The 25903-nt window shown below is 43.2% G+C and overlaps 2 protein-coding genes across 3 annotated transcripts; one reads left to right on the top strand and one right to left on the bottom strand.

Moving 5' to 3' along the window:
* Nucleotides 1–7205: 7205 nt before the first annotated feature.
* LOC109784996 (homeobox-leucine zipper protein ROC2) lies at nucleotides 7206–13932 on the top strand. Its single transcript, XM_020343609.4, has 9 exons — nucleotides 7206–7928; nucleotides 9100–9395; nucleotides 10483–10600; nucleotides 11123–11722; nucleotides 11821–12289; nucleotides 12384–12655; nucleotides 12750–12845; nucleotides 12938–13362; nucleotides 13448–13932. The coding sequence occupies exons 1-8, from the start codon at nucleotides 7833–7835 to the stop codon at nucleotides 13319–13321; spliced, it is 2331 nt and encodes a 776-aa protein (XP_020199198.1). The 5' UTR covers nucleotides 7206–7832; the 3' UTR covers nucleotides 13322–13362; nucleotides 13448–13932.
* A 142-nt stretch (nucleotides 13933–14074) lies between these two features.
* Nucleotides 14075–19095, bottom strand: LOC109784997 (uncharacterized). Of its 2 annotated transcripts, none has more exons than XR_005769140.3 (16): nucleotides 18862–19095; nucleotides 18623–18769; nucleotides 18183–18274; nucleotides 17985–18081; nucleotides 17799–17842; nucleotides 17539–17627; nucleotides 17057–17148; nucleotides 16821–16967; nucleotides 16574–16721; nucleotides 16415–16491; nucleotides 15829–15900; nucleotides 15669–15716; nucleotides 15265–15392; nucleotides 15021–15180; nucleotides 14739–14954; nucleotides 14075–14483 (listed from the first exon to the last, which is right to left on the bottom strand). XR_005769140.3 is itself a non-coding variant. In XM_020343610.4 (16 exons), the coding sequence occupies exons 1-16, from the start codon at nucleotides 18985–18987 to the stop codon at nucleotides 14434–14436; spliced, it is 1719 nt and encodes a 572-aa protein (XP_020199199.1). In that variant the 5' UTR covers nucleotides 18988–19095; the 3' UTR covers nucleotides 14075–14433. The 2 variants fall into 2 exon arrangements, 1 of the variants encoding a protein (XP_020199199.1); XM_020343610.4 differs by having other exon boundaries at nucleotides 14739–14940.
* Between the last annotated feature and the right edge of the window lie 6808 nt (nucleotides 19096–25903).

Here is a 25903-nt window from a genome sequence, read left to right as displayed (position 1 = left end):
GTGGTGGGTGCGCCCCCACCCTCGTGGGCACCCCGGGACTCTCCTGGCCCAACTCTTTTACTCCGAGGTCTTCTTTTGGTCCATAAAAAATCATCAAAAATTGGCTCGTCAATTGGACTCCGTTTGGTATTCCTTTTCTGCAAAACTCAAAAACAAAGAGAAAACAGAAACTGGCACTGGGCTCTAGGTTAACAGGTTAGTCCCAAAAATCATATAAAATAGCATATGAATGCATATAAAACATCTAAGATGGATAATATAATAGCATGAATACTTCATAAATTATAGACACGTTGGAGACGTATCAGGAGTCTTTTTATATCTTGCAATCAAATTCCTCAATATTAGTATTTACACTTCATATGTTTATCCCCGCTGAAAACTTAACCTATATTGTCATCAATCACCAAAAAGGGGGAGATTGTAAGTGCAGCTAGTGCCCCTTAGTGATTTTGGTGTATTGAAGACTTATAGGTTAAGGGACTAATGCGTTTGTGAGTGTACACAGGTCTATAAGTCGATGAGGAGTTTGATATTTACAAAGAAAGTCGACCCCTAAAAATGAATGTCTTCAACTGAAGACTTTGGATTTTTTTAAGACTTTGAAAGTGAAGAAATTGGTGTGACCTTGAAGACTTTGTATTCATGCGAGGAACCTGAAGCGTGAAGACTTTCGTTTTCGTAGTGTCATTTTCTTTTTCTTGAGTCTTAGGAAACACCGTACTGTTAAAGGGGGTCGAGGAAAAACTAAGGAAAAAGTTTCCAAGTGATGCTCATCTCAAAATCCTACACCTACCAATCCTTTCGAGTGAAGCCATTGGAAATCTCATGCAGTTCAGTCAATTTCTTCAGTGACAGAAAGGAAGTTCTTCTGGTCTCTGAGGAATTTGTTCTGACTGAGGAGTTAGGAATTCGCCAGTGCGGATTGCCTACAAGTGAGGAACATGATAGCCCTGAGGAATTTGAGCCTCAAATTTCCGACCGTTGCTGTGCTACGTGCCAGCTGTCCCAAATATCTACCCACCTAATAGTCATATCATTGAAGGGCATTTATGTCTTATCATGTCGGGCTACTCCCTAGGCTATTAATAGCCACCCCCTACAACCACTGGCTGGCTGGCTGCTCCAAGAGAAACTGACACTTGTCATTGAGAGCATCCCACCCTCCGAGAACTTTGAGCGAAAATCATCAAGTGAGGAAACCCAAACCCAAACACCTACAAACCCAAAGTGATTGAGCATCACTTAAGAGATTGATCCTGTGTGGATCCGACGCTTGTTACCTTTGAAGAATGTGCATCTTCCAGACGGTTAGGCGTCATGGTCTAGAGCATCCAAGAGGAAATTGTGGATCGCCGAGTGACCGAGTTTGTGAAGGTTTGGAAGTCACCTGAAGACTTACCACGAGTGATTGGGCGAGGTCTGTGTGACCTTACCTCAAGGAGAATATGGTGAGGATTGTGTGTCCTCAGGTTTAATACCTAGCCGCTCCAACCAGACGTACAACTGACACAGCAGTTGGAACTTGTCTACCAAATCATTGGCTTCACCGAGCTAACTGGTTCTATTTCCTCAACCCTTCCATTTCCTCATTACTGTGTTGTGTGCTTGTTCATATCTGTTTAAAGACTTTGACTGAAGACTTTCTCAATTTCCTCATTTCAATTTCTTCAGTCTGTTTGTCTTCATCCTGTATATCCTGTGCTTACGCTTTCTGTACTCTGTGTTTGTTTTCATTTCATCATGATGACTGTGCTTATGTTATGTCTGCATCTGAGTACTTATTCCGCTGCAAGTGTTCTTCGCTTAGGAATTTCCTCACCCTGAAATTCCTCAGTGAAGAATTCATAAAAATCGCCTATTCACCCCCACCCCTCTAGTCGACTTAACGCACTTTCACAATTGAGGTTGACGAATGGACTAGCCTCGTATCTTTGTTAAGAGAGGTTGCCCCATCTATGGAATAAGATTCATTTAGGTGGAAGCTCGAGCCTTTGGGCGAGTTCTCTACCAGCCCGCTTTATCGTGCGCTGCATAACGGTGTTGCCCCTTTCCACATGATGGTTATTTGGAAAGCCCGAATCCTTTGGCAACTTGTGCGGGATAGATTGCCCTCGGGTGTAGAAATCCAGAAAAGGCATGGACTAGGGGACGGTTTATGTCCGATGTGCGGGGCAAATTGTGCGGGATAGATTGCCCTCAGTTCGCTAAAGCCGGGCAAGCGCCTCCTTTCTAAAAAAGGTATGAAGCTTAATGCTCGGACAAGGCGGAAAAGATAATTAATTTCTGCATCTGACATCGTGTAGGTAATCAATACTAACGTTGACATCGATCTCATGTGTAACGCTCTGAGGTCCCGAATACATGGGAAGTTAAATAACCGTACCACTCACCTTTTCAGCACTTCGATCTCTTTCTTTGAAAATTTGCCGTTACATGCATTCAATATGTATTATACATATATTACGATACGACACATATAAACCATGTCTTTCTTTCCCCTCTCCCAAAGCGACTAGGGCAAAGCCTTCCTCCCCTAGAGCTCCACGGTGAGACCGGGGATTCACCTCCCCTCCATCGACCGCTGCAACCACCCATGGCCACGGGGAATCTCGGTGCCTCAGCTCCGTCTAGTAGATAAGTTAGGATTTTAGTCCTCACAGGGGAAGCACCTCAGACGGATGGTGGCGCTTCTTCTTCGAGTCATTCTTTCGTGCTCCAACCCTCCTCAAGTTCATGGTGATGGATTGGACAGAGCACTGACATAGATTCCTACCAGTCCCTTGTGGCGGCGAGGTTAGGGTTTCCCATTGAGCGTACATGACCGTGAGAATTGGTATCGGGTTCTTTGGATCAATTCAAGGGTTCAATGGCGACGAATGCAACTACATGGCACTGGTCCTTAGGGGCACGTGCATGAAGACTTTCTGGTTGCCATTCACAAGGCCAGGCTAGCTTCGATATGGGACTGGTGACAACGACACATCGGCGGCTCGTTCTGGTAGGGGCAATGGTCATTTAGTGGTCCAGGGATCTCAATGTAATTTTTATTATGTTATGGGTGCTTTGTACTTATGGTGAACCTTAATAATAGATTTGAACCCTTCTAATAAGTACATATATTACAATAACTATAGAATAGTGATCACAGTTACGTCTTTAAGGCTGTTTAAATGCCCCCAAACATGTGAAGCTCTTGCGAATTAGACTCGGATACATGGCCAAGAGGAAATTTTTTAATGTAACCGAGAAAGTATCCAATAATTCCACACATGCACCCTTTCAAACATCTAAAAATTGCTAGCAATTTTGAAATAATTCATAACACGAATACTACATGTACCTATCATGTTGCAAATTCTGAGGGCAAAAGGGTAGTTCAACTCGGATTTGAATTTATGGTAAGACGATTAATACATATTGGGTCTATGCCATCAAATTTTCATGGTTTTATGGTGAATTTTACGATGATGTTTCCCACTTTAGGAGCACGTGGAGACTGCATTCTTAGAATACAGGGTACAACCTTATTGGAAATGTCTAATGTGGTGCAATTAAACATTTTTGTTTGTGGCACTCAAGAAACTCCAAAAGAATTGCCTATGCTCTACCATTAAATTAATACAAATTTTACCATATATGAATATATTGTAAATTATATGTAGTATAATTGAATATTTTTTCCTTTAAAACCTAAACAACCCTCAACTTAATCATTGTGAGGCTTTCACCATCAAAGATACAATGTCACCTAGGATTTTGCCAGTCCAGTGTGACTACCCCAGTGACATAAACTAAGCTTAACTAGTTTATGAACTACACTATTTAGCACTGTTTAACATTCGCATCATAGATTTCATCAGACTAAAGATCCTAAAGTATTGGGTATTTGTTGCCTTATGGAAATTTCTGATATAAAACTTTATGACATGATTTAGCATATTCAACAATAATAGTTCCATGAATTACCAGATTTAAGGATTGAGAGAGATTTGAAAATTGTTGTCATGTTCAATTTATGTACACTTGACGGTCAAACAAGTTTAATTTATATGTGCATGTGTTTGTTGCAACCAATTTGGTGTCAAAAGAGGGTTTTAACTTACATGTTTGTGTCAGAAAATAAAAAGATGAATTGGAGGATGTATTGTAGAATGCAAACTCAGAACCCAAATCTCAACACTAAACCCTAAATGAAACCACATAAATCAACCAACACGGGAATTAATAGCCCTTAAGCCATTTTAAACTACTTTGTTGTTCGTTATTTATTTAACTAGACGCATCAATGAGTTCAACCATGAGGTCTAAGCATAATACTCTGATAACACGACAAAGAAAATTAATACCTACATTCGACATTGTGTAGAATCTCCATTGCGGGATTCAAACCTAACCATTCAAGGAGAAGCAGTGGGAATGGCAGAACCTATGATCCCATAGGATTTTATTGAAAAGAATCCTAACGCTTCATTGCGTGGGAAGGCGGAACAAACCAAAAAAGTATCTTGTTCTTGAGAAATGGCTGGGTCTGGACCGTTCCACAAAAGATGTTTTCTACAGGATCCATATCCACAACAATTTTTACTTTTGGTTCTGGCAAGCATTTCGGAAAAGCAAGTCAGGAATACGATGGTGATGCAGCAACGATACACATTCCCGCAAGGGGCCGTGAAATTAGGGGGAAGAGATATTTCTTATTCTAAGACAAATTACTATACCATAAGAAGTTTACCATTATGAGATGACACTTGAGAGGGAACTTTAATCATACAAGCGATGCGGATTAATATAGAGATGCGAACCAATATTCTTTTCCTTGTGGGATATGAAGTACTCGTCTTTTGCGCAAGGCCTCGTGTCAAAAAACTTTCAACCATGTCATACTACCTCGCCCATTAGCAGACAGCAACAGGTAAAAGGAGTTTTTGTTTCCTCTCATCGAAATAGAGGTAGGCAAAAGAGGGATTTTTGTCGTTTGTGTCTCACGGCGTTCTGAACCCGGCTCACGTACCGCATTAATGGGCAAATAGCCCAACCCTTGGAACCACCTACAGCTTCAAGTAGCAAAGAGCCGACATCGAGTTGCCAAACCTTTCCATATCCCTAAAGTAACTTTTATCCGTTGAGCGGCGACCCTTCCTACTCGTTCCTTTAGCTCCCACCACTGTCTTATGCGGCAAATAACCACCTAGGGAGTAGAAGTTCCTTATTCTTTTCTGTCCTTTTTGCTCTGTTGATGAAAACCCTTGTTTCACTCTCGCTCGCCGCTACAAACGGGGTCTCAGTTGATTTTCCTTCCTTTAGCTACTTAGATGTGAATATAGTGAGTGTTCAACGAAGTATGCTAGCCATTGGCCTTATGTTCAGGATACTCCTTTCTATCCTTCCAATGTTTGGTTATAAGAGAATGTTGCTCTCCAAAAAAACACCAATCTCTATCTGAATGACCAAACAAATACCTGCTAACGAACCGAACCCCCACCAATAACTAAGATTGCTAGGGGTTGGATAATCTGTCAAATACTGGTTAAGTGTGGGGATTATAGATTAGCTCAGTACAGGTAGTTACTTGATTGATCTAAGATGAAAAGGAGTCCAATTTTATTTTATTTTGCAATTTCCATCATGTGCTTCATCTAGTGTTCAGACCAAAAATGCATCCATCCCACACTAAGTCATGAAATTCTCTGGAGAGACCGTTTTGTCTTTCGTGCCGAAGCTGTTTATAAATCACATGCCGGAAATACTAGAATACCTCGACTACCTAAATCTTTCATTTCTGGAGTAACAAACGTAGAGGCAGAAGAATGCCTTCTCGAGTCAAAAGAGTGTATTATATATTATGGCATTATTATATTCATAGAAAGGAGATGAAATGTGAAATCTTTGCCATCCAATCTGATTAGAATATCATAAAGTATAAGTGGCAGATTTTTTTTGTAGGAATGTTTTATCAATTCATTTTTATTTCATTTGTACCCCTGGCAAACTCGAATTTTCGTCAAAATGGTCTCTACATACCTATGTATGAAATGCATATATGAAATTCATATGTGGAGTTCCCTAGAATTTCATGTGATTCAGTAAACAGAATATAGATTCCATGATTGCTAGGGATTGATAAAGAGTGAGGATGAATACTTACGTTGACATCGATCTCACGTGTAATGCATGGATGTCTCAGATACAACTGAAGTTTAAATAACTATACCACTCACCTTTTTCAATACTTTGATCTTTTTGTTTGAATTTTTCGGTACATACCTTCAATAGCTATTTGTACATATATTAAAATATTTATAGAGTAGTGGTCGCTGTTACATCTTTAAACCCATGAAAATGCCCAAAAATGTGATGCTCTTGTGAACTAGAGAGTGAGATACATCGCCAAGAACAAAATTATAAATATAATCAATAAATTATCATGTACTTCCACTTGTGGAGTACTCCAAGTGCACCTTAGTGTTTTGAAACATGTCAAAATTGCTATTTTTGGAAACAATTCAAAGCATTAATGTTATACTATCTATCTTGTTACAAATTATGATGACAAAAAGGTAATTCAACTTTGATTTGAATTTTGGTTGTCACGATTGATACATATTGCATCTATGCCGTCAAATTATGTTACATTTTTTCATGAATTTTTATGATAAGGTTTTAAATTTAGGAGCAAAGGGGAGCACCACACACGTGGAATAGATATACAACTCAATAGGAAATGTTTAATGTAGCACAATTTAACATGTTATTTATGGCACCCAAGAAGCTCCAAACCAGATCTTTGTAGCAATACTAGTACATTAATACAAAAATCTCACCTTATAGCACAACTAAACATTTTGTTTATGGCACCCAAGGAATTCAAAACAAAGATCTTCATAGTAACACTAGTACACTGATACACAAATCTCAATGTATATCGCCAAGAGTGGTCAATGTATCACAATTAAACATTTTGCTTATGGCACCCAAGGATCTCCAAACAATATCTTGGTAGTAATACTAGTACATTAATACAAAAAATCACATCATATATCGCCCAGAGTGAAAATACACACACGCTGATTGCATGCAATAGAGGATACAAACTCAATACGAAATGCTTAATATAGCACAATTAACACAAACAAGATATCTTTGTATTAATACCAGAACATTAATACAAAAAAATCCCAGCGTATATCGCCGAGTGAAAATACACACACACACATCACTGCTCCCCCCATCTCCCCTCTGACTCTACCCCTTCTTTCTTTCTTTCTCTCCCCTAGCAATTGCACTACGCCTTCCTCCTCTCAATAAATGCGATTGCACCGTCTCAACACTCTCCGGCAATAACTCCTCCTTCCTCCTCCACCATCCGCTCCACATTCCTCTCCCCCTTTCTTCCTCCTCCATCCTCCCCCCTCCATGGCCGCCCAGTTCGCCGTCCCCTTCCTCTAGATCTCTCCCGTCGTCTCGCTGCCCCTCCTGAGCTCGCCGAACTTTGTCTCACGCAGCGCAACTCCTTCCAGACACAAGCCACAGGGAGGGATCGGAGTTGCAAACATATATAGACACATACGATTCTCATCCTAGATCTCTCTCTACCAAGTTCCTCCGGGCTGCCTCCTTCTGCTAGATCTGCTGCTGCTCGTGTTGTTGCTTGGCAAGCAAGATATATATACCCCTCTCCATATATAGGACTGTACTAGCACTATCTTTGTTGGAGGGAAGGGAGAGAGAGAGATGCAGATGTGTATGTGAAGAAATGGAAGGTGCGGGAAGCAGGAGCCGAGCGCTAGGGTTTCGGTGTTAGACAGGCTAGTAGCAAGGTAGAGAGTACCATGATGATCCCGGCGAGGCACATGCCGTCGTCGATGATCGGCCGGAGCAGCGGCGGCGCGCCCTACGGATCCTCATCAGCACTGTCGCTTGGCCAGGTATATGTTTTGTATATCTCCCGAAAGTTTAATTTCGAGCTGAAAGAAATCTTGAGATTGGCTTAATTTTGCGTGTATTGCTTCCATTTCCGTTCTCTTCCTTTTGGAAAGAAAGATCACTGCCTCGCAGGAGTCATTGCTGTTGTTGTTGCCTTTAATTTCTGCGTGATTACAACTCTCTTGTTTTGACTTGCATGTACTCATCTGATCCTTAATGATTTGCTCCTTTAATTTCACCCTTGTTTCTATTTGCAAGTACTGATGCCGTCTGATTTGCTTCTTTAAATCTCCCTTGCTTTGATTTGCATATTTTGCCACTTTTTGTAAAGATGGAAGAGACAAGTACTCCTTGATTTGCATATAGGAGTACTGATCCGTCTCAAAATAATTTGTACTTTACCACTGGCTTTTTTCCCTTGGGAAGAGGAGAGAAGGAGGGGGGTTACCTCCGGGTACTTAGGCGTGGCTGCTGTTCACACATAGATTAGGTCACCAGAGTTCAGAGCACACGCGCCCCCTTTCTTTAAGACCCGCTCCTATATAAACGGAGCAGATAAAGAAGACTACAGCTGCTATAGGTTGGGGGGACGAGAGAGGGAGACTTCACTCTACTCAGTTCTTGATCTTGCACACATCCAGAGGAGGGGAGAATAGTGCTTGCTTCCACAGGTTTGCTGTTGCTTGCTTCCTTGTTCTTCCAAATCTATTGGTCTTTATGACCAAACCTACCTTCTATTCTTCCTCTTCTTCCTCCCCCCTTTCTTTTTGCAATCTTGCTTTCACATCTCTGGAGAGAAAATGAGACATCAATCAAGGGAGAAACTAAAAGTTGCTTCACTTCTTCTCCCTTGATCCCCGATTTGTAGCTTTTATCTAGCTTTTCCATTCCACCCCCAAATTATTTGCCCGCACGAACACGTTTTTTCCTCCCCAAACAGATCAGCATGAATTTTCGGATGGTTTTTACACGAAATTTTTCCGTTTCATCTTGACCCTGAAACCTCTCCCCTTTCTCTGGCTACTAATTAATTAATACGCACACTTTCTCACCTATGTGCGGTGTACTGCGACTTGCTACTTCGTAATTGAATGGATTAATCGCTTCTGTGTTTAGCGGCACGCCGCTGACCGACGACGGACCTTAACTTTGCTTCCTCTCTATAAATTGCAGCCAAACCTGCTGGACGGCAGCAACCAGCACCTCCTGCCGCACCACCTCCTGGAGCAGATCCCGGCGCGCGCAGCGGAGAGCGGCGACAACAACGGCAGCGTCGGCGGCGGCGTGGGCATGATCCGCGGGCGTGACTCCATGGACCCGCTGGGGGACGAGTTCGAGAGCCGGTCCGGCAGCGAGAACGTGGACGGCGACGCCGTGGACAACGCGGAGCAGGAGCAGGACCCCAACCAGCGGCCGCGCAAGAAGCGCTACCACCGCCACACCCAGCACCAGATCCAGGAGATGGAAGCGTACGCCTACTCAACTCAAATCTCCTCAACATTTTGTTAATTTCCACTGTGTATATATACTCTCCTAGTGCTTGATTAGTCTCATATCAAGTGCTCATTGATATCTAGTGCTACTCCTTAATTTGTGCGCAATTCATTCTCGTTATCTTTCCTTGAATTTTCGCTTGTTCTTGAATTGAGAAGGAAGCATATATATATACGTTGATATACACTCTCCCTTAATACTTAATCATGCTCATTGTATTTTTGGTTAATGATCTGTAGTCAGAGAGCTAGCTACTACTTTTCTGTTCAATTCTTTCTTGTTGTATATGTCTCGGATGGATGTTATCCATCCCTGCTTAAATGAATAAATTCTCACTTGTTTTAATTGCAATTAGATGGAAGTCTACTATACCTTCATTTTACCCAAGGAATGAATACATACACCTATAAATTAATTTTTGCTCATTTATTTCTTGCTATTGAAAGTCCATGCACAAGCATCAATTCCCAATGAATGTTTTCCATTGTTCTAGAGATTTCAATTACTGCCAAAAAATCAAAAGAGAGAAAAAAAACACATTTCATGTTTGTTGTTGGGGAGGTGGCCGAGGAGATTGGACGGGAAGACGAGAAGAGAACAAAACAGTGTGGGTGGAACTGTGGATGTGGATGAGCGTCGCTAGCTAGCAGCGTTCATACGAGACGCACAAGTCAAATTGAGTCCTAGTAGTGTGGAGTGGACAAAGAGTGTACGTACGTACGCACCCCTACACGTTTCTAAGTTGACCGGGCCTGGGCCAAAAGCCGAGCGGGCAACCGTTTCTGTTGCCTTGCGCCCTTCCCCAAACGAACGGACGACGGAAGACGCAGCATTCATTCAAGGCCTACGTACGCGTTCACAGTTCACACTTGCTGCTGCTGGGCTTCATTGTTTTTTTTCCCTGGCTTTTTGGCTGCAACAATTAAATCGGGGATGCATGCATGGCTCGTGGAATTTTATATTAGTGGCATGTTTTTCTGTTGCCTCATTGAAAATTGGGACGATGCATGATGTAATGTGTATGTATTGTACTATAGTATTTATGTATGTATGCGTATGCAGGTTCTTCAAGGAGTGCCCGCACCCTGACGACAAGCAGCGCAAGGAGCTGAGCCGGGAGCTGGGGCTGGAGCCCCTCCAGGTCAAGTTCTGGTTCCAGAACAAGAGGACCCAAATGAAGGTACTAATTACTGGTTACTTTGAAATTTGTTAATCTCTTTTTATCTGAACCATTTCGGCTGAGAAATTTGGTGGCGGCCGGCCGGAAAGAAAGAAGAGATCGAAGGCCGGCCAGCGTCGCAACCACCTCATTTAAGCCTCTGACCGGAGCAGGCAGCCATCCCGCTGCAGCACGCATTCATGGCCTGTTGCTATATCTGGACAAACTTCGCCCACACACACTCATACACACACACGCTGGCAGTCAGGTCATGCAGGCGGCAGCCCCATCTCCGCGTCTGCGTGCACACTGCCCGATGCGCCCATAGTCAAACCCCACAATCTTTGCTGCCATGGCGCCTACGTGTACAGTGACCAGCTGCTCATCACCCGGCCCGCCCACTGCATCTGCATGCATGCATGCACCGTCAGCCGCATGCAATGCACATTGCACTGTCAGCTCACCCACCTGTAAATGCAACGTGTCATGGTTGTTAATCTGATGGCGTTGGTGGTGCTGACTGATGATCATGGATGGACGCAGAACCAGCACGAGAGGCACGAGAACTCGCAGCTGCGGGCGGACAACGACAAGCTGCGGGCCGAGAACATGCGCTACAAGGAGGCGCTCAGCAGCGCGTCCTGCCCCAACTGCGGCGGCCCGGCGGCGCTCGGCGAGATGTCGTTCGACGAGCACCACCTCCGCGTCGAGAACGCGCGCCTGCGCGACGAGATCGACCGCATCTCCGCCATCGCCGCCAAGTACGTCGGCAAGCCCATGGTGCCCTTCCCGGTGCTCTCCAGCCCGCTCGCCGCCGCCCCCGGGGCCTCCGCCTACGACGTCTTCGCCGGGGCCGCCTCCGTGCTGCAGGCGCCGCCCGACGACAAGCAGCAGGGCGTCGTCGTCGAGCTGGCCGTCGCCGCCATGGAGGAGCTGCTCCGCATGGCGCGCCTCGACGACCCGCTCTGGGCGACCACCGTGGACCAGGCGCTGGCGCTGGACGAGGAGGAGTATGCGAGGATGTTCATCGACCCACGCGGCGGCCTTGGGCCGAAGCAGTATGGCCTCGTCTCTGAGGCATCCCGCGACGCCGCCGTCGTCATCATGACCCCCGCCAGCCTCGTCGAGATCCTCATGGACGTCGTAAGTACTCAACACTCATCGAACATTTCTCCACTTTTTCCGATCATGCATCGTGCATTGCCCTGATGATCAACTTCACTTTTATGTCTGGGTTGCAGAACCAGTACGCGGCGGTGTTCTCGAGCATCGTGTCGAGGGCGGCGACCCTGGAGGTGCTGTCCACCGGCGTGGCCGGGTGCTACGACGGGGCGCTGCAGGTCATGTCGGTGGAGTTCCAGGTGCCGTCGCCGCTGGTGCCCACCAGGGAGAGCTACTTCGTGCGCTACTGCAAGCGCAATGCTGATGGTGCCTGGGCCGTCGTGGACGTGTCGCTGGACGGCCTGCAGGGGGTCAAGTGCCGGCGCAGGCCCTCAGGCTGCCTCATCCAGGAGGCGCCCAACGGCTACTCCAAGGTGACGTGGGTGGAGCACGTGGAGGTGGACGACAGGTCCGTGCACAACATCTACAAGCCGCTGGTCGGCTCCGGCCTCGCCTTCGGCGCCCGCCGGTGGGTCGGCGTCCTCGGCCGCCAGTGCGAGCGCCTCGCCAGCGCCATGGCCAGCAACATCCCAACCAGCGATATCGGAGGTACGTCCTATATATGTTATACACATACATAGTTCATCTGCTCGTGATCACTAGCAGATCACTAACAGAGGTGCTCCACGATCCATTTGTGCAGTGATCACTAGCTCGGAGGGGAGGAAGAGCATGCTAAAGCTAGCGGAGAGGATGGTCGCGAGCTTCTGTGGCGGCGTGACGGCCTCTGTGGCGCACCAATGGACCACGCTGTCAGGCAGCGGCGCCGAGGACGTGAGGGTCATGACCAGGAAGAGCGTCGACGACCCCGGGAGGCCACCAGGCATTGTCCTCAACGCCGCCACCTCCTTCTGGCTCCCCGTCCCACCTAAGCGCGTCTTCGACTTCCTCCGCGACGAGACCTCTCGCAGTGAGGTACACACTTTACACCATGAAAGATCATCGACAAGTTCTTGAAAATCCCAAGGTTGATGAACACTCTTACACTCATATATCTTGGTGTTGGCAGTGGGACATCCTCTCCAATGGCGGCATCGTCCAAGAAATGGCTCACATCGCCAATGGCCGCGACCATGGCAACTGCGTCTCGCTCCTCCGTGTCAATGTAAGTACAAGACAATCTGATCATGCAATAACCTCATGCGTGTGATAATTGAATTAACCATGGATATTGACATATTGTGTGTTTATGTGCAGAGCACCAACTCTAACCAAAGCAACATGCTGATCCTGCAAGAGAGCTGCACAGACGCGTCAGGCTCCTACGTCATCTACGCGCCGGTGGACGTGGTGGCCATGAACGTGGTGCTCAACGGCGGCGACCCAGACTACGTCGCGCTCCTGCCATCAGGCTTCGCCATCCTGCCCGACGGTCCTGCAGGGACAATGCACGCCGCGGCAGGGGCAACCGGCACCGGTGGGTCGCTCCTGACGGTGGCGTTCCAGATCCTGGTCGACTCCGTCCCCACTGCCAAGCTCTCCCTAGGGTCGGTGGCCACCGTCAACAGCCTCATCGCCTGCACCGTGGAGCGCATCAAGACCGCCGTCATCTCCAATGGCGGCGCCTCACCCCCGCAGTAGCTTCGCTCAACTCATCAACCTTCCTATGTTCTGTATCAGAGGTAAGCCTGCAACCAAAACTGTTCATTAGAAATGCATGTGTTGGGTTTTATCTGAATTCTCTGAAACAAGTTGCAACTGATGCAGGAGCAGCAAAATTTTGGAGCCTTCATTAGTGGGAAGTCAAGAACGCACCTCAGACTCTCCTTGCCATGTGGTGCTCATAGCCACAGATTGTTCCCCGTGGATTCGACCGGGGAAACTCCGCGACTTCTTCGTTCCATGCAAGAAAAACATTTGCGAAAACAAGATGCGGTCACCACTATGCAAGGGCGGTTGGTTCGGGTATTGACTTCCTCTTCGTGTCGGCCTCTCGGATGCTGCTACCTCTGGGTTTCTTTTCTAGGGTTCTTCGTCGAGTACAAAAAACCGTAATTTTCTTCAGTCAGTCTGTAATTCGTTGGACTTGTCGTTGTTGCTGCTGCTGTTTCAGACTTCCAGTGCTTTGTAGGTGCTGCAGAATAGAGATTTGTGCCCATCTGTCTGTCTGCTGCTTTGGATTGGGTTTATAATTTTGTAGCGCTCCTGGTGATCCGTCGCCATTTCAATCCCAAAATTTGTGTTGTGATCAATGTGCTTGTCTTTCAGCTTGTGTTCCTTCTCTGCTTCAGTGAAGGCAAATATTAGTTCCTGAAAGGCAATTTCCGCGCTCAAATAGACCAACTGAGCAGTTCTTTTGGTATAGAATTGCAGAAACAATGAGACCTTGGACACTTATTTTTCGTCCCCAATCACAAGAACAGCCCATTAGTAGATGTGTGTACAACACCATCAGATATCTTAAATTTACAACACTGCCGCCCTTTCAGTACAACATTGAGCGTTTCTGAATACCATCTACATCCCCACAAACTGCACAGTTGATCAATACCAGCCAGATCCCAGAAACTACAACAGTTTAGGAACTCATCAGACTAACGGGCCAGCACTTCTCGATCGAAAAGATGAACTGAATAAAAGAAGGCGGCATTGGCACTTGAATCATCTTCAGCAGGCTATGATCACCAATGATCTCTGTGCACATGGCGTTTGCAAGAGAATCATTGCATGGATCCATACTCATGACGGTGTTCTCATTCTGCGGGGAGGAGGTCCGTGTATGAAAAATCATGAGATGGTGGACCTGCAACACATGTTTGAGTCCAGGGGTTAGGTAGCTCGTGCGTTCTCGATAAGATCATACCGACAAAATATATTACCGAAAAAGGAGAAATAACACAGCATGAAGATCAAGTTACACAGATCATCTTTTTCTTCAGAACAGATTCTTTTTTTTACTTTATTATTCTTGAAGGATACTTCAGTTTTACCCCTACAGTTGCATATTTCTGGTTCAAATAACAAGAAATAATGCCTATTCTATTATAAATGGTTTTACCTTTCTGTTCTGCTAAAAGGTAAAACGGAATGTGAGCTACCATCTTGGTTCCTCCTTCGCTCCAGTTCACAATCCCAGGACCATTTCCTTGGGCAGTGGATGGTCCCAGTACAGACAAACAAATGGCTGGTTCATTCATGAGCCCTAAATAGTCACAGGCGCGCTGCCAGACTCGCCTGTCTGAGGTCCTGGACCGAGCGACCTGCAGGAAAGCAACTAACATACCTCAATTATGCATGATGCCAACATAACAAACTCTTGATAAGTTGATAAATGCACAACCTTAGCCAATGACACACGTGCTCTTGGAAGCAGCTCGTTATGGCAAGTTGCTAGCTTCGCAATGGCAGTCACCACAAAGCAGAGGAGCCTAGCTTGGGATGACTTTCTAGAGCTTGCACCCATAGAATCGAACCCTGGATCTTGACTTAATCCCAAACGACTTGGAAGCAAGAGATGGAAGAAGTCAATCATGAGTAATACCATGGAACTCTAGAAACGAGGACGGTTGAACAAGCAGACCAACCTAGTTGCCAGGTTTTCGTATAGTAGCAACTCCAGATTTTCAAATAGTTCACGTGCTACATCTTTGTGCTTTATCCCTCCTGCTCCATGCTCACCAATGGCCCAACACAAATGCAATGCTAATTCCATCTGCATAGACCATACGACATCAGAAGATTCAATTGTGGTGGAGAAAACGAGAATTGGCTATTTACTCCATCCGTTCCAAAATAAGTGTCGCTGATTAAGTACAACTTCAGTACAAAGTTGTACTAAGTCAGTGACATGGGATGGAGGGAGTATTAAAGATAGTCAGCACTCAGCACAAGAATAACAGCAGGCAATGACACACACAGCAACCAACTTGGTGAGCATATGAAAGCATCAAAGCAAAATTAGATACAATAACTTGACAAATAAACTTGCCTTTGCAGGATTACCATGGGCCTCCCCAAGTCTATCAGTAATAGGCTTCTGCAGAATGGTACGAGATTGTTATGCAAACCTGCTTGAAAATACCATAATACTGACATGTATGTATAGTACAAAATAGACAGTTACATAGTAAGGATCACTCAGTTGGTACCTTTAGTAGCGCAATGATGTCAGGGGAGCGCTGGAATGCAGCTAATAAGAAATCCGACAGCTTTTTCCTCACCTACAAGGATGTTATAACAGGAACTTGTTCAGTGTAAATTCAAATATATCACCAAAACTAGTACAATTGTCGTGAGCAAATAACCAAACCTAAATCCACACATGCATATGAGCACCATGTGGTAATAAGAAAATTAGCAAACTCAATTTACTTCTTACATTCGTTCATTCTAAACCACTACTTGTCTCTACACTTAGACATTCAAAGCATATTTAACTTTTCGATAAGCATTAGAAATTATAAGTTTCAAGAAACGATGCCAGTTCAGTATGGATCTATCCTTCAAGTATGTCTCGAGATGTTGCTACTTGATTCTTATTAAAATATGCTTCTTATCCAAGCAACCACTTCTATTAAATTGAACAACTAAGATATACAGAAGGTAAGATATCCTTGCTTTGCTTGTGAGGAGAGACAAAACGTAACCTGGCATACATCTAACTATATTAAGCATCAGTAGCACTTAGAAAGGAAAAGTAACTAATACATGATACAAATAAAAAAAATTGTCTACCTCGAAAGAAAAATCCTTGTCAGGGAACATCGCAGCATATCTTGACATAGCTACTGGAATCAGAGCACACAAGAGTGCTGAACGAACAAACATAGATTGTCAAATCAAACATTATGTTGGTCATTATCATCTGCAGATCAACAAATATATGGAACTTACAGTTGTTGACATCCCGCAATGCTGTCGCAAAATATACAGTAAGAAAGCGAGGTGCCATTTTCAGTGACTGTTTTAATCTGTCAGACTGTGGGCTGTTAAGTGCAGCTTGTAACGTTGAAGATATCGTAGGGGATGTCCAATGTTTTGCCTAGGGGAAACAAAAACAGAATAAAAAGATCATACCTAGGAATATTAGGAAGATAGAGAAACATAAGCCGCAACTTATCGTAAACAAGGAACTACTTACAGCAATGCCATCATTCTCGTCTTTTAGAAGGTCAAGGAACATTGGGTCAGCAAGGTCTAGACGACCACTATCATCAGAACCTGAATTGCCACTTTGATCTTCTATTGAGGAGCCAGTATATGCCTCATCCATCAGTGCAAGGAGCATCTGCAGTATGGAAAAGGGTAATAGGCTTAACATATTGGAGCTAGATATTGCACTCATAGCTTTTGGGGACAGATCATTTTGGAAGTAACCTCAGGAGCAGCACTCTTCTGTATAGTAGCTAAACTACTACCGATGAGAGTTCCAGAACTTCTTTCCACCTTTTCCAGTGCTACCACTAACACTGAGTGATATTCCAGGAGTTAATACAGAATAACCGACTCGCATAAGAAAAAGTGATTAATAGTGCAGGATAAGCAGTTCTAAAAAAATCATCATAAATAATGCTCATCACGAGATTCATGCTACTCGCAGAAGAATAAAAATGATAATGGTGCAGGATAAGCAGTTCTAAAAATATACATGATAAATAACGCTCATCACGAGATTCATGCTATATTGTGGTACATGATCTGAATATATTCCAAAGAGATGTGGACAATATACTAGCACACAGAAGAGCATAATAATGTCATCATGCATTTATCATATTTAACTGAAAAGGCTAATTGACAGCTAAATAATGATAATAACCCCCGTGAAAGTTCTGAAAGTACAGAATTGTCAGGCATACTTGGCAGATCCATAAGGGACAGGAAGAGAGGAAGAAAAGATCCTGCTGACATCATCAATGGTAGCACTTCTGAGAACTTCTTATCCAACCTGGAAGAACAGCAAACCAAATTAGGTAGGTAACTGGTCATCAAGATTTTCTAAATTGTTTATGTTTCCAGTAGCAACTATCAAGTCATTTGAGGGGGGAAAGTAGAATGGACTTCCTCAGGAATTAAAAGCAAATATATGAGGAGATGCCTAGAAATTGAAAGGGCATACCTATCACCATTTGATGCAATCAACTTCAGCAGCAATGGGAAGAACTGCATAGAAACAACATTACAAAAGCAAAATCAGAATCTAGCTGAATGGTTAGTATGTTTTGAAATTAGATAGAGAAACTGGAGTCATATTAGAAACTCAAAGAATGTAAACTGATTGAGATCTTTCATAGCAGTATCGCACCTGCGGAACCAGGGTGGGGAAGCAGTTCAAGATCTTCGTCTTGTTCGCTATCAGGAATTCAAGCGTGCGTTCTGCGACAATAGGGTCTGAAAACTCCCTATCACCAAGGAAAAAACATCGAGTGATTTTGAGGACTTGTAGAAGCAATCCGACTAAGGCATGCCCAACACAACAAGAAACAAATATGAAAAATATTACCTACTTAAGCAAGAGCGGAAGAAGGTTTTCAAGCTACCATCAGCGTCGTGCAAGACCGCCTCCCCAAAGTCCAGGAAGAACTGCAGAATGGTCTGGGTAGGAAACAGTATAATACAGATTATTAGAGAATCTTTTATTATGGTCGTAGCTGAACTATTTGCACAAATGAGGAAACATTACAGTTATCCAATGTGAATGACTCTTTTCACAATTAATCAGGCAGATTAAATTAATCAACTGCAGAGTAAGTACATTTGCCTTTCTGGGATTAACAGTTAACGCTAGATCAAGCTCTCTAACCACTCAAAAGTTCCCATAGTATTGCAGCATAGCGATGAAATTGCAATGTACAAGCACCAGAGAAGATAAAAAATTAAAGAGACTTGAACCCTGTCCACTAAAATGTAACTACTACATAATTTGGTCAGTCGAGGCCTTACCAGAAGGAGCACGCCGGTGGAGGCCGTGGAGAGCGTGGGCGCGGCGGCGCAGCGCTGGAAGAGCTTGTTCATCACGGGGAACGCCCGCGCCACCATCTCGTCGTTGGCCCCCTTGGCCTCCTTGCACATCTCGAACACCATCCGCACCTTCAACGCGAAGGGCAACACAGGTAACAATCCGGCTCCAGCACGGGGTCAGGGGAAGAAGAAGGGGATCGGAGGGAGATGCGCGCGCTTACCGACTGGAGGAGGTTGGGGTCGGAGGCGGGATCGGCGGCCGCGGCGGAGTCCCGTGATGCGGCGGAGAGCGAGCGGAGGTGGAAGTCGTAGCTGCCGTCGCCGGCGGCGAGCTTCGGCGAGGCCATCGCCGTCGCCCTTGTCGTGTCTGCCTCTGGCGAGTGGGTGAGAGACCGAGAAGATTTGGGCTTCGAGCGACAGCCCAAATTGAATGTCTAGGCCAGCGTTTGTTAAATCTGCGTGCTGAAAGGCCCAGATCTAAATTTTGCCACGATGACGTTCCAAAGAAGTTTAAAATCACCCCAAAATCCACCCTGGCAGAGGCATATCCCCTGAACTCGAATTTTCACCTTCAAGTCTCTAAAATCATATAAATCACCTCATTGAGTGGTTTTGCAGCTGCCATTTTAAATTACTAGTGGTTTTGGCTACTCCCTCCTTCCATCTATATAAGGCCTAACCCTAAATTTCATTTTTCCATCTATACATGGCCAAACGAGCTAACAGATGCATCTCCCGGTTAATTCTCCCTCGCACGTTGCGCGCGGCCGTCCTCGTGAAAAGGCGATGGCCGGCAGCATTTACTCCTTGCATGCATGCAGAGAGCCGTTAGGCGTGCTTCACATCACCTCCTCGTCCTTTCTTCTCCCCCGAGTCTTCTTTATATTCCTTCCTTTCTCAACGAGAGCCATTTCCACTTTGCCATCTCTCTTCATCATGGTACCTCAAATTTGAAACACGGGCCACCGGGCCGTGAAGAAAAGAGCAGGCGATGTGTCCACCGGCGTGGCACTATGAACGACACTAGCAACGAGGCACACCCTGACTTGTGAGGAGTATGCCGAGTTGGTTTCATAGCGCTTTGTGGCGAGCGCAATGAAACCAACTTGGCCTACTCCTTGTTAGCCAGGGTGTGGCTTGCTCCTCACCAGCAAAGTCGACCCCGCTGTCGTGCACGGACACTGGGCCTCGTGTCATTCACACGATTGGTGCTCCGGGACCCGTGGGCCTTGCTTCTGTGGGCGACAGAGGATGGAGTCACGCGCTTTGCCCTCGATGTCTCATGCGCCAGTCTCAGTTCTAGGCACCAGGAGTGATTGAGGCATGCTTTGGCGCAAGCGGTAGGCCACTTAGGATGTGCACCACCCAAATGTAGGTAAGGCCTCCTTCGTCACCCAGAACACAGACATAATGTAGGCAATGCCCCTTCGCATGGTTGGGTAAGGCAGATGGCTGCGGGGTTGGCTGGAAGCGTGGCTGGCGATGATGGGTGATGCGAGGCAGTATGGAGGTACATGGCACGGGGAAGGGGAAAGCAATGTGCATCTCACCTAGACATAAGCTCATGTGGCTTGGAAAATCCAAAGAACTTGGCAATCTCGACTCCGGCGTAGGAACAGACGATTGAGCTTGGCCATTTGAAGAGAGGTGCTTTGGGATGTGCAATAATAAGGGAAGCGCACTGGGGTCTACACGAGGAGATCGTGATGTCGAGATAGGAGAATGGAAGAAACAAGGACTACGGGGACGAGATCGCATCGTGGTAGCGATCTGCTAGATGCTGGGAAGGAGTCTTAGGCGACGATTCCTCCCATCCCTAATCAATACCTTCGGTTGGGATGCAAAAGGAGGCGCGGCGAAGCGCATGGACATGGTTTTGAAGCTCGAGGAGAGTTCTCGTCGCGCGAACGCCGACGGTGGCATGAAGTGGACGCCAGTCGCGCGAGAAGGAGAAACTTAGGTGAAAATAGAGGGAACGAACGCCCTAGTCAGCAGTCAAAACCACCAAAAATTTGATATGTCAGCTTCAAAGCCACTGTTTGGGTGATTCATATGGTTTTGAAGATTTCAGTGTAACAATTATACCAAAATATTGTTCAAGAGAATATGGGTACATTGAGATACATTTGGGGGTGATTCATACTTCTTTCTTTTCATTCTAACCCTGTTGTTTTAGGGCAGGTCCTATTTGACGACGTTTTCCCAGTCCGCATGTGGGTCGCTCAATAGTAGAGAGCTCCTATTCGGTGCCTTAAGCACCGAATAGTCCCATATACCACAAAAACAGGATGACCCATTACTGCTTCCCTTGCTCGTCTAACAGCGCCGACTTGTCTCGAACCGTTTCCCTCGCTAATGGTTCATAAAGGATAAGCATCTACTGGTTAAGGAAAAACAAAATTCCAGATTTTTATAGACTAGAAAATTTTTAGTTTCCGAAAAAGTTTGTGGATTTTAAAAAGGGTCATGAATTATAAAAGAATCATTAAAATGTTCACATATTTTATTTAAAGTTCAATTTAAAAAAAATCATAGATCATTAAAAAAGTTTCATGAATTTAAAAAATGCTAAAGAATTTGAAAACTTTGTGTCAAATAGAAAAAATTCCCGAATTTCAAAATTCATTTTTTTTCAAATCACGGATTTTGGAAAAACGTGATTTTTTAAAATATATAAAAGATAAGAAAAAACAGAAAACACCAATAAAAACTTGAAGGAACAAAAAAGACAAATCAAAAGCATCTAGAAGCTTCCCCAAATCGGAACAGGTTGAAAGCTTATATGGGCCGGTACATACAAAACAGGGGTGGGCATTGTGTACCAATAGCAAAGTATTGGGTGCGCATTGAATAGAATATTCCTGGATAACGACAACTCCCGAGAGACCACCTATTAGGCGCCTAAGGCACCGGTTGAGCTTCTGGGCGCCCGCACACATGATCAACTAAGCAGGCACATGTCATCTCAAAAAAAAAAACTAAGCAGGCACATGTAGAAGGCGAGTGGTCGATCACATTTAACCGGTTTCTCCTGGTTCGTTCCATTGATTTGCTGGTCGCAGTTGACCAGTTAACCATTGAAATTGGAAACATACGAAAAAGTGTAATTAAAAAATGTTCATAGATTTTGATAGAAAATTTAAAAACTTCTAATAAGTTCACGAATTTGAAAATAGTTCATTAAATTAGGGAAACTTTCATCCATTTTGAAAAAAGATCAATAAAATTTGAAGAAAAATTCATCAAATTTGAAAAGCTTTCACCAAATTTGAAAAAATGTCATCAAAATTGAGAAAAATTTCATCGATTTTGAAAACAAATTCATGGATTTTCAAAAAAAAAGTTCATCAATTTTCAGAAAAACATCACAAAATTCGAAAAAAGTCCATGGATTAAGAAATTCATTTATTTTGATTAAAAATGTTGACGCATTTCTATATCTATACCTACTAATAAAGCAAGGTGCGTTTCTCCAATTTCTTTATCTGTTCACTGTCGAAAATATTTATTTTCTATCCAAGGTGGTACTAAATTTGTGTGCATCTATCCACTAGAAAAGAAAAAAGGTTTGTCCAGAATTCTGTAATTGCGCCGCGTGCGCTCCAGTCCAACAAATCTAGCCCACTTATTATTGCCCATGCAGTTTGTCGCATGGAGTGATAAATAGTGAAGCTTCCCACAGGGTGCCTAAGACTGGACCGGCCTGTTTCCCATTTTTTAGTTCTATTTATATTTTTCTTTTCAGTTCCTTTCTCTTCCTCTCTTGTATTTATTTTTCTTTTTTCCTTCTTAATTTTCATTTTTTCTGTGAAGTAAAAATTTAGAAAAAATATCTAGAATTTCAATTTTTGTTCAAATCTTTTAAAACATAGTCAGAATTTCAAAATATTTTTCCTATTTTGAAAAATGTTTGAAACTTATAAAAATTTAACTTTTCAAAATGTTCTCAACATTCAAAAAATGTTCTCATTTTTTAAAAAATGTTTGCGTTTTTCAAAAATTCTTCAAGATAGTTTTTATAAAAAATACACATTATAAAATGTTCCATATTTTAAAATATTTTTGTTTTAGTGAAATGTTCAAAAATCATAAATAATATTTGCGTCTAAGAAACATTTTCCAAAATTGTTTTGAATGTTTCCCTTTAGAAAAATAATAAAAAAAAGTATTTATATGTTTATAAAATTTTCATGTTTTCGAAATATTGCTTGTGATTTGCAAAACTATTGATTTTTCGAATTTTGCTCATGTTTCCCAAAAATATTAAAATTTTCAAAAAATATGATCGCTTTTTTGAAAATTGTTCAGGATTTAAAAATTGTTCAAGTTTCCACGAATATTCGCCAATTCATAATTTTTTTGAATGTTCAAAATAACAAAAAATAATTCTAATATGACGCTATAGTATTTCTTAAATATTCACGCTGGCCATTGGTTAGCTGTGCACATTTGTTCTATGCCGGTTGACTATAAATGAAAGAAATTGTGGCACGTTTTAATAAAAGAGAATATGTTGTTTGGATTTAATTAGAGAAAAATTATGGGCACTTGAGCACTAAAATAATCAAAGAGAATAAACCCTAAAAAAGAAGGGACATTCATGCCCGATTATGCTAATGAAATGGGATTTATGGGCTACCATTAATAATCCACTCGGTTACATCATCGTAGGATAGAGTTGTCGAAGCAACCGTGTCCCGAAGGTCGCCTCGCAGCCACCAAATGAGGAGGCAGGCACAACCCCGAGATGGAGACAGACCTGGAGGAAAAAATAGCATGAGTTGGGTGCTCGCCACCACGCCGACCAACCACACCACTATCAAAATTTCGCGTGTCAAACATGTCGAGCGAGAAGACCATCAATCCTTGCTTTGTCGCCTATCATTGTGGAGAAATTTTTTTTGGATGACACATCAATTATTTTTCCTGCCGCTAAAAATATCTCTACCGTTGCAACGCATGGACATATGTGCTAGTTAAAAAAAGAAAAAGGAACCAGAAGAAAAAGGTAAACTAAAAAAGAAAATAAAAAATAAAAGATTTTTTTAAGAAAAGAATAAAAAGGATGTAACTAATCATATCAGAGTGGGTGTCTGGTTTGCTATTGTAGCTCACAGTAGACGCGCTGGTCATGGTTTGACTCATACCTAGCACAATTTTTGGGGGTTTAAAAACAGGGGGAAAAAAGACTAAATCGGCCGCCCAGAGAGACTGTGTGTGGGTGAGGTGGGGGAGGGGGGGGGGGGGGGGGGGGCGCCAGGTTGCGAAGTACACTATAACGAGCCTTGTAGAGGTAATGTGCATGCGCGTACCCTCCTGGGGGCACTGCATGCTACACGGGACGACAAAATGCTTTTCCTCTTTCCATCAGTTTTGTCTACCTTCCGATCTGTTTTTCTCTTTTCTGTGTTTTACTTCCAGTTTTTATTCTGTTTTTATGTTCTTTTTATTTTAAAATGTTGCCATTGATTCCATGTTAGTAGGGTTTTCACTATTTTTCATCGTTGGATTTCTCGCGTCGAAATTTTCGAAACTAGATCTCATATTAATAGGTTTCAATTATTTTTCTTAAAAACAGGAAAATAGAAAATGAATACTGAAAAAAAAATCAGAAAAAGGCAACCGAAAACGAATAGCGAGAAAATACTAAAAGCACGGAAGAACAGTTGTGATTTTCACTTTTTTTAAGCACAAAGCGTTTTTTATTTTTTGATCAAAAGGACAGTTTGCTTCTCGTGCAAGTACAACTATGTTTCTCCTGGAAGCAAAATTTTTGAGAAGCAAATCTTTGCTTCCACTAGAAACACAACAGTTTCTCGTGGAAGCATTTTTTTTAGAAGCAGAGATGTGCTTCACAATTATGTTTCTCCAAAACATATGGAAAACTAGGCAAAACCCAGAAACACAAAAAAACATAAAAACCCTGAAAACGCGTACAGAAATTTTTTAAAACAAAATTCAAAGAGAGCGTCTAGCACGCAACACGTGATAGCGGCTGGACACACCGCTTGGCACGCTTTTCAGACCACAAAACTGGCCCTTGCGGGGATCCTGCAACGGGTAACCGTTTGTTAGATAGTTTCCTGAATAAGTTATTCTTAGATAGTGATCATGCGTGTACCTTAATGGATGCATTTCATGCTATATGGGCAGACCCAATGTGTTCCCTCTTCCCACTGGTTTCGGCAACCTACCTGACCGGGTTTTTCTTGTTGTGTTTTACTTTCCGTTTATTTTGGTTTTCTTCTTTTTAGTTTTTTCTCTTTCCCTTTTCATTTTCAAATCCCTGAACATTTTTTCAAATTAAAGATCCAAAATAAATTTTAGAATTCATGAACATTTTAAAATTAACAATATTTCCTGTCCATATTTTTAAAAAGTTCTTGAATATTTTTTCAATTTGCAAATATTTTGCAACTCGTAGAATTTTTTCTGATTCGCGAACACTTTTTGAATTCACAAACATTTCTTCACATTTGTGAACACGTTTTCAAATTTGCAAACATTTTTCAATTAACACGTTTTGAATTTCCAAATATTATCTAAAATCTTTGAACCTTTTTTTCTAAAAGAAATTGGATATATTTTGAAAGTGTCCCCGTCCAAGGGTCTCTCACCCTGTTGGTTCCTAGTCTAGTAGGCTGGGCTGACGACGCCTAGGTTGTCTCCGTCCTAAGCGACATTGGGCGACCCAGGATGCATTATACGAAGACTTTGGAAGACTTGACATACAAGCCGAAGATACCGGGCAATATATACGAGCAGGAGTAGGGTATTATCTCCACCATAAGAGCCAGAGCCTCTTGTTACCATCTAACCCAATTGCCTAGCCGGGATACCCTACAGAGGGATCTGCCAGATTTAGCTCCGACGTATTTTAAATTTGTGTACATTTTCCAAAATTTAGAGAATAATTAAAAAAATCATTTAAAAAAATTCAATAGTAGCCTATTTTTGGAAAAACATTAGGCTCCAACCGGTAAGCCCAACCTTATGTAGCATTTTTTAGACAAACTCACAAAGCTTTATTCATTTATTAATAATATTTACAGGGATTGCAATAGGACCATAGGGTTAACCTAACCAAACATGGTAGCCAAGCCCCAATGAAAGAGCATGCCTTGTGATATTGTGAGCTTTAAAATTAAAGTTTATAAACTCTTGAACAAAATTACAGGAGGGAAATGCTGAAGAACGTCCTTAGATCTTCTGTATGATGACTCCCTAGCCATGAGAGGTTCCGTGCTTGATATTATCAACCAC

The sequence above is a fragment of the Aegilops tauschii genome, chromosome 2 (assembly GCF_002575655.3).
Source record: "Aegilops tauschii subsp. strangulata cultivar AL8/78 chromosome 2, Aet v6.0, whole genome shotgun sequence".
Lineage (NCBI taxonomy): Eukaryota > Viridiplantae > Streptophyta > Magnoliopsida > Poales > Poaceae > Aegilops > Aegilops tauschii.
The sequence above is the reverse complement of the archived record's forward strand: the minus strand, read 5'-3'. Positions and strand labels throughout refer to the sequence as shown.

Bases quoted from the DNA above. Each gene is read 5' to 3' on its own strand.
- LOC109784996 (XM_020343609.4), top strand. From the start codon at position 7,833: ATGATGATCCCGGCGAGGCACATGCCGTCGTCGATGATCGGCCGGAGC. The intron at 10,601-11,122 runs GTACTAATTACT...GGATGGACGCAG, and splicing joins ACAAGAGGACCCAAATGAAG to AACCAGCACGAGAGGCACGA. The intron at 12,290-12,383 runs GTACGTCCTATA...CCATTTGTGCAG, and splicing joins CCCAACCAGCGATATCGGAG to TGATCACTAGCTCGGAGGGG.
- LOC109784997 (XM_020343610.4), bottom strand. From the start codon at position 18,987: ATGGCCTCGCCGAAGCTCGCCGCCGGCGACGGCAGCTACGACTTCCAC. The intron at 18,275-18,622 runs GTAAGGCCTCGA...TTTCCTACCCAG, and splicing joins CCACCGGCGTGCTCCTTCTG to ACCATTCTGCAGTTCTTCCT. The intron at 17,628-17,798 runs GTATGCCCTTTC...CTGTTCTTCCAG, and splicing joins ATTGCATCAAATGGTGATAG to GTTGGATAAGAAGTTCTCAG.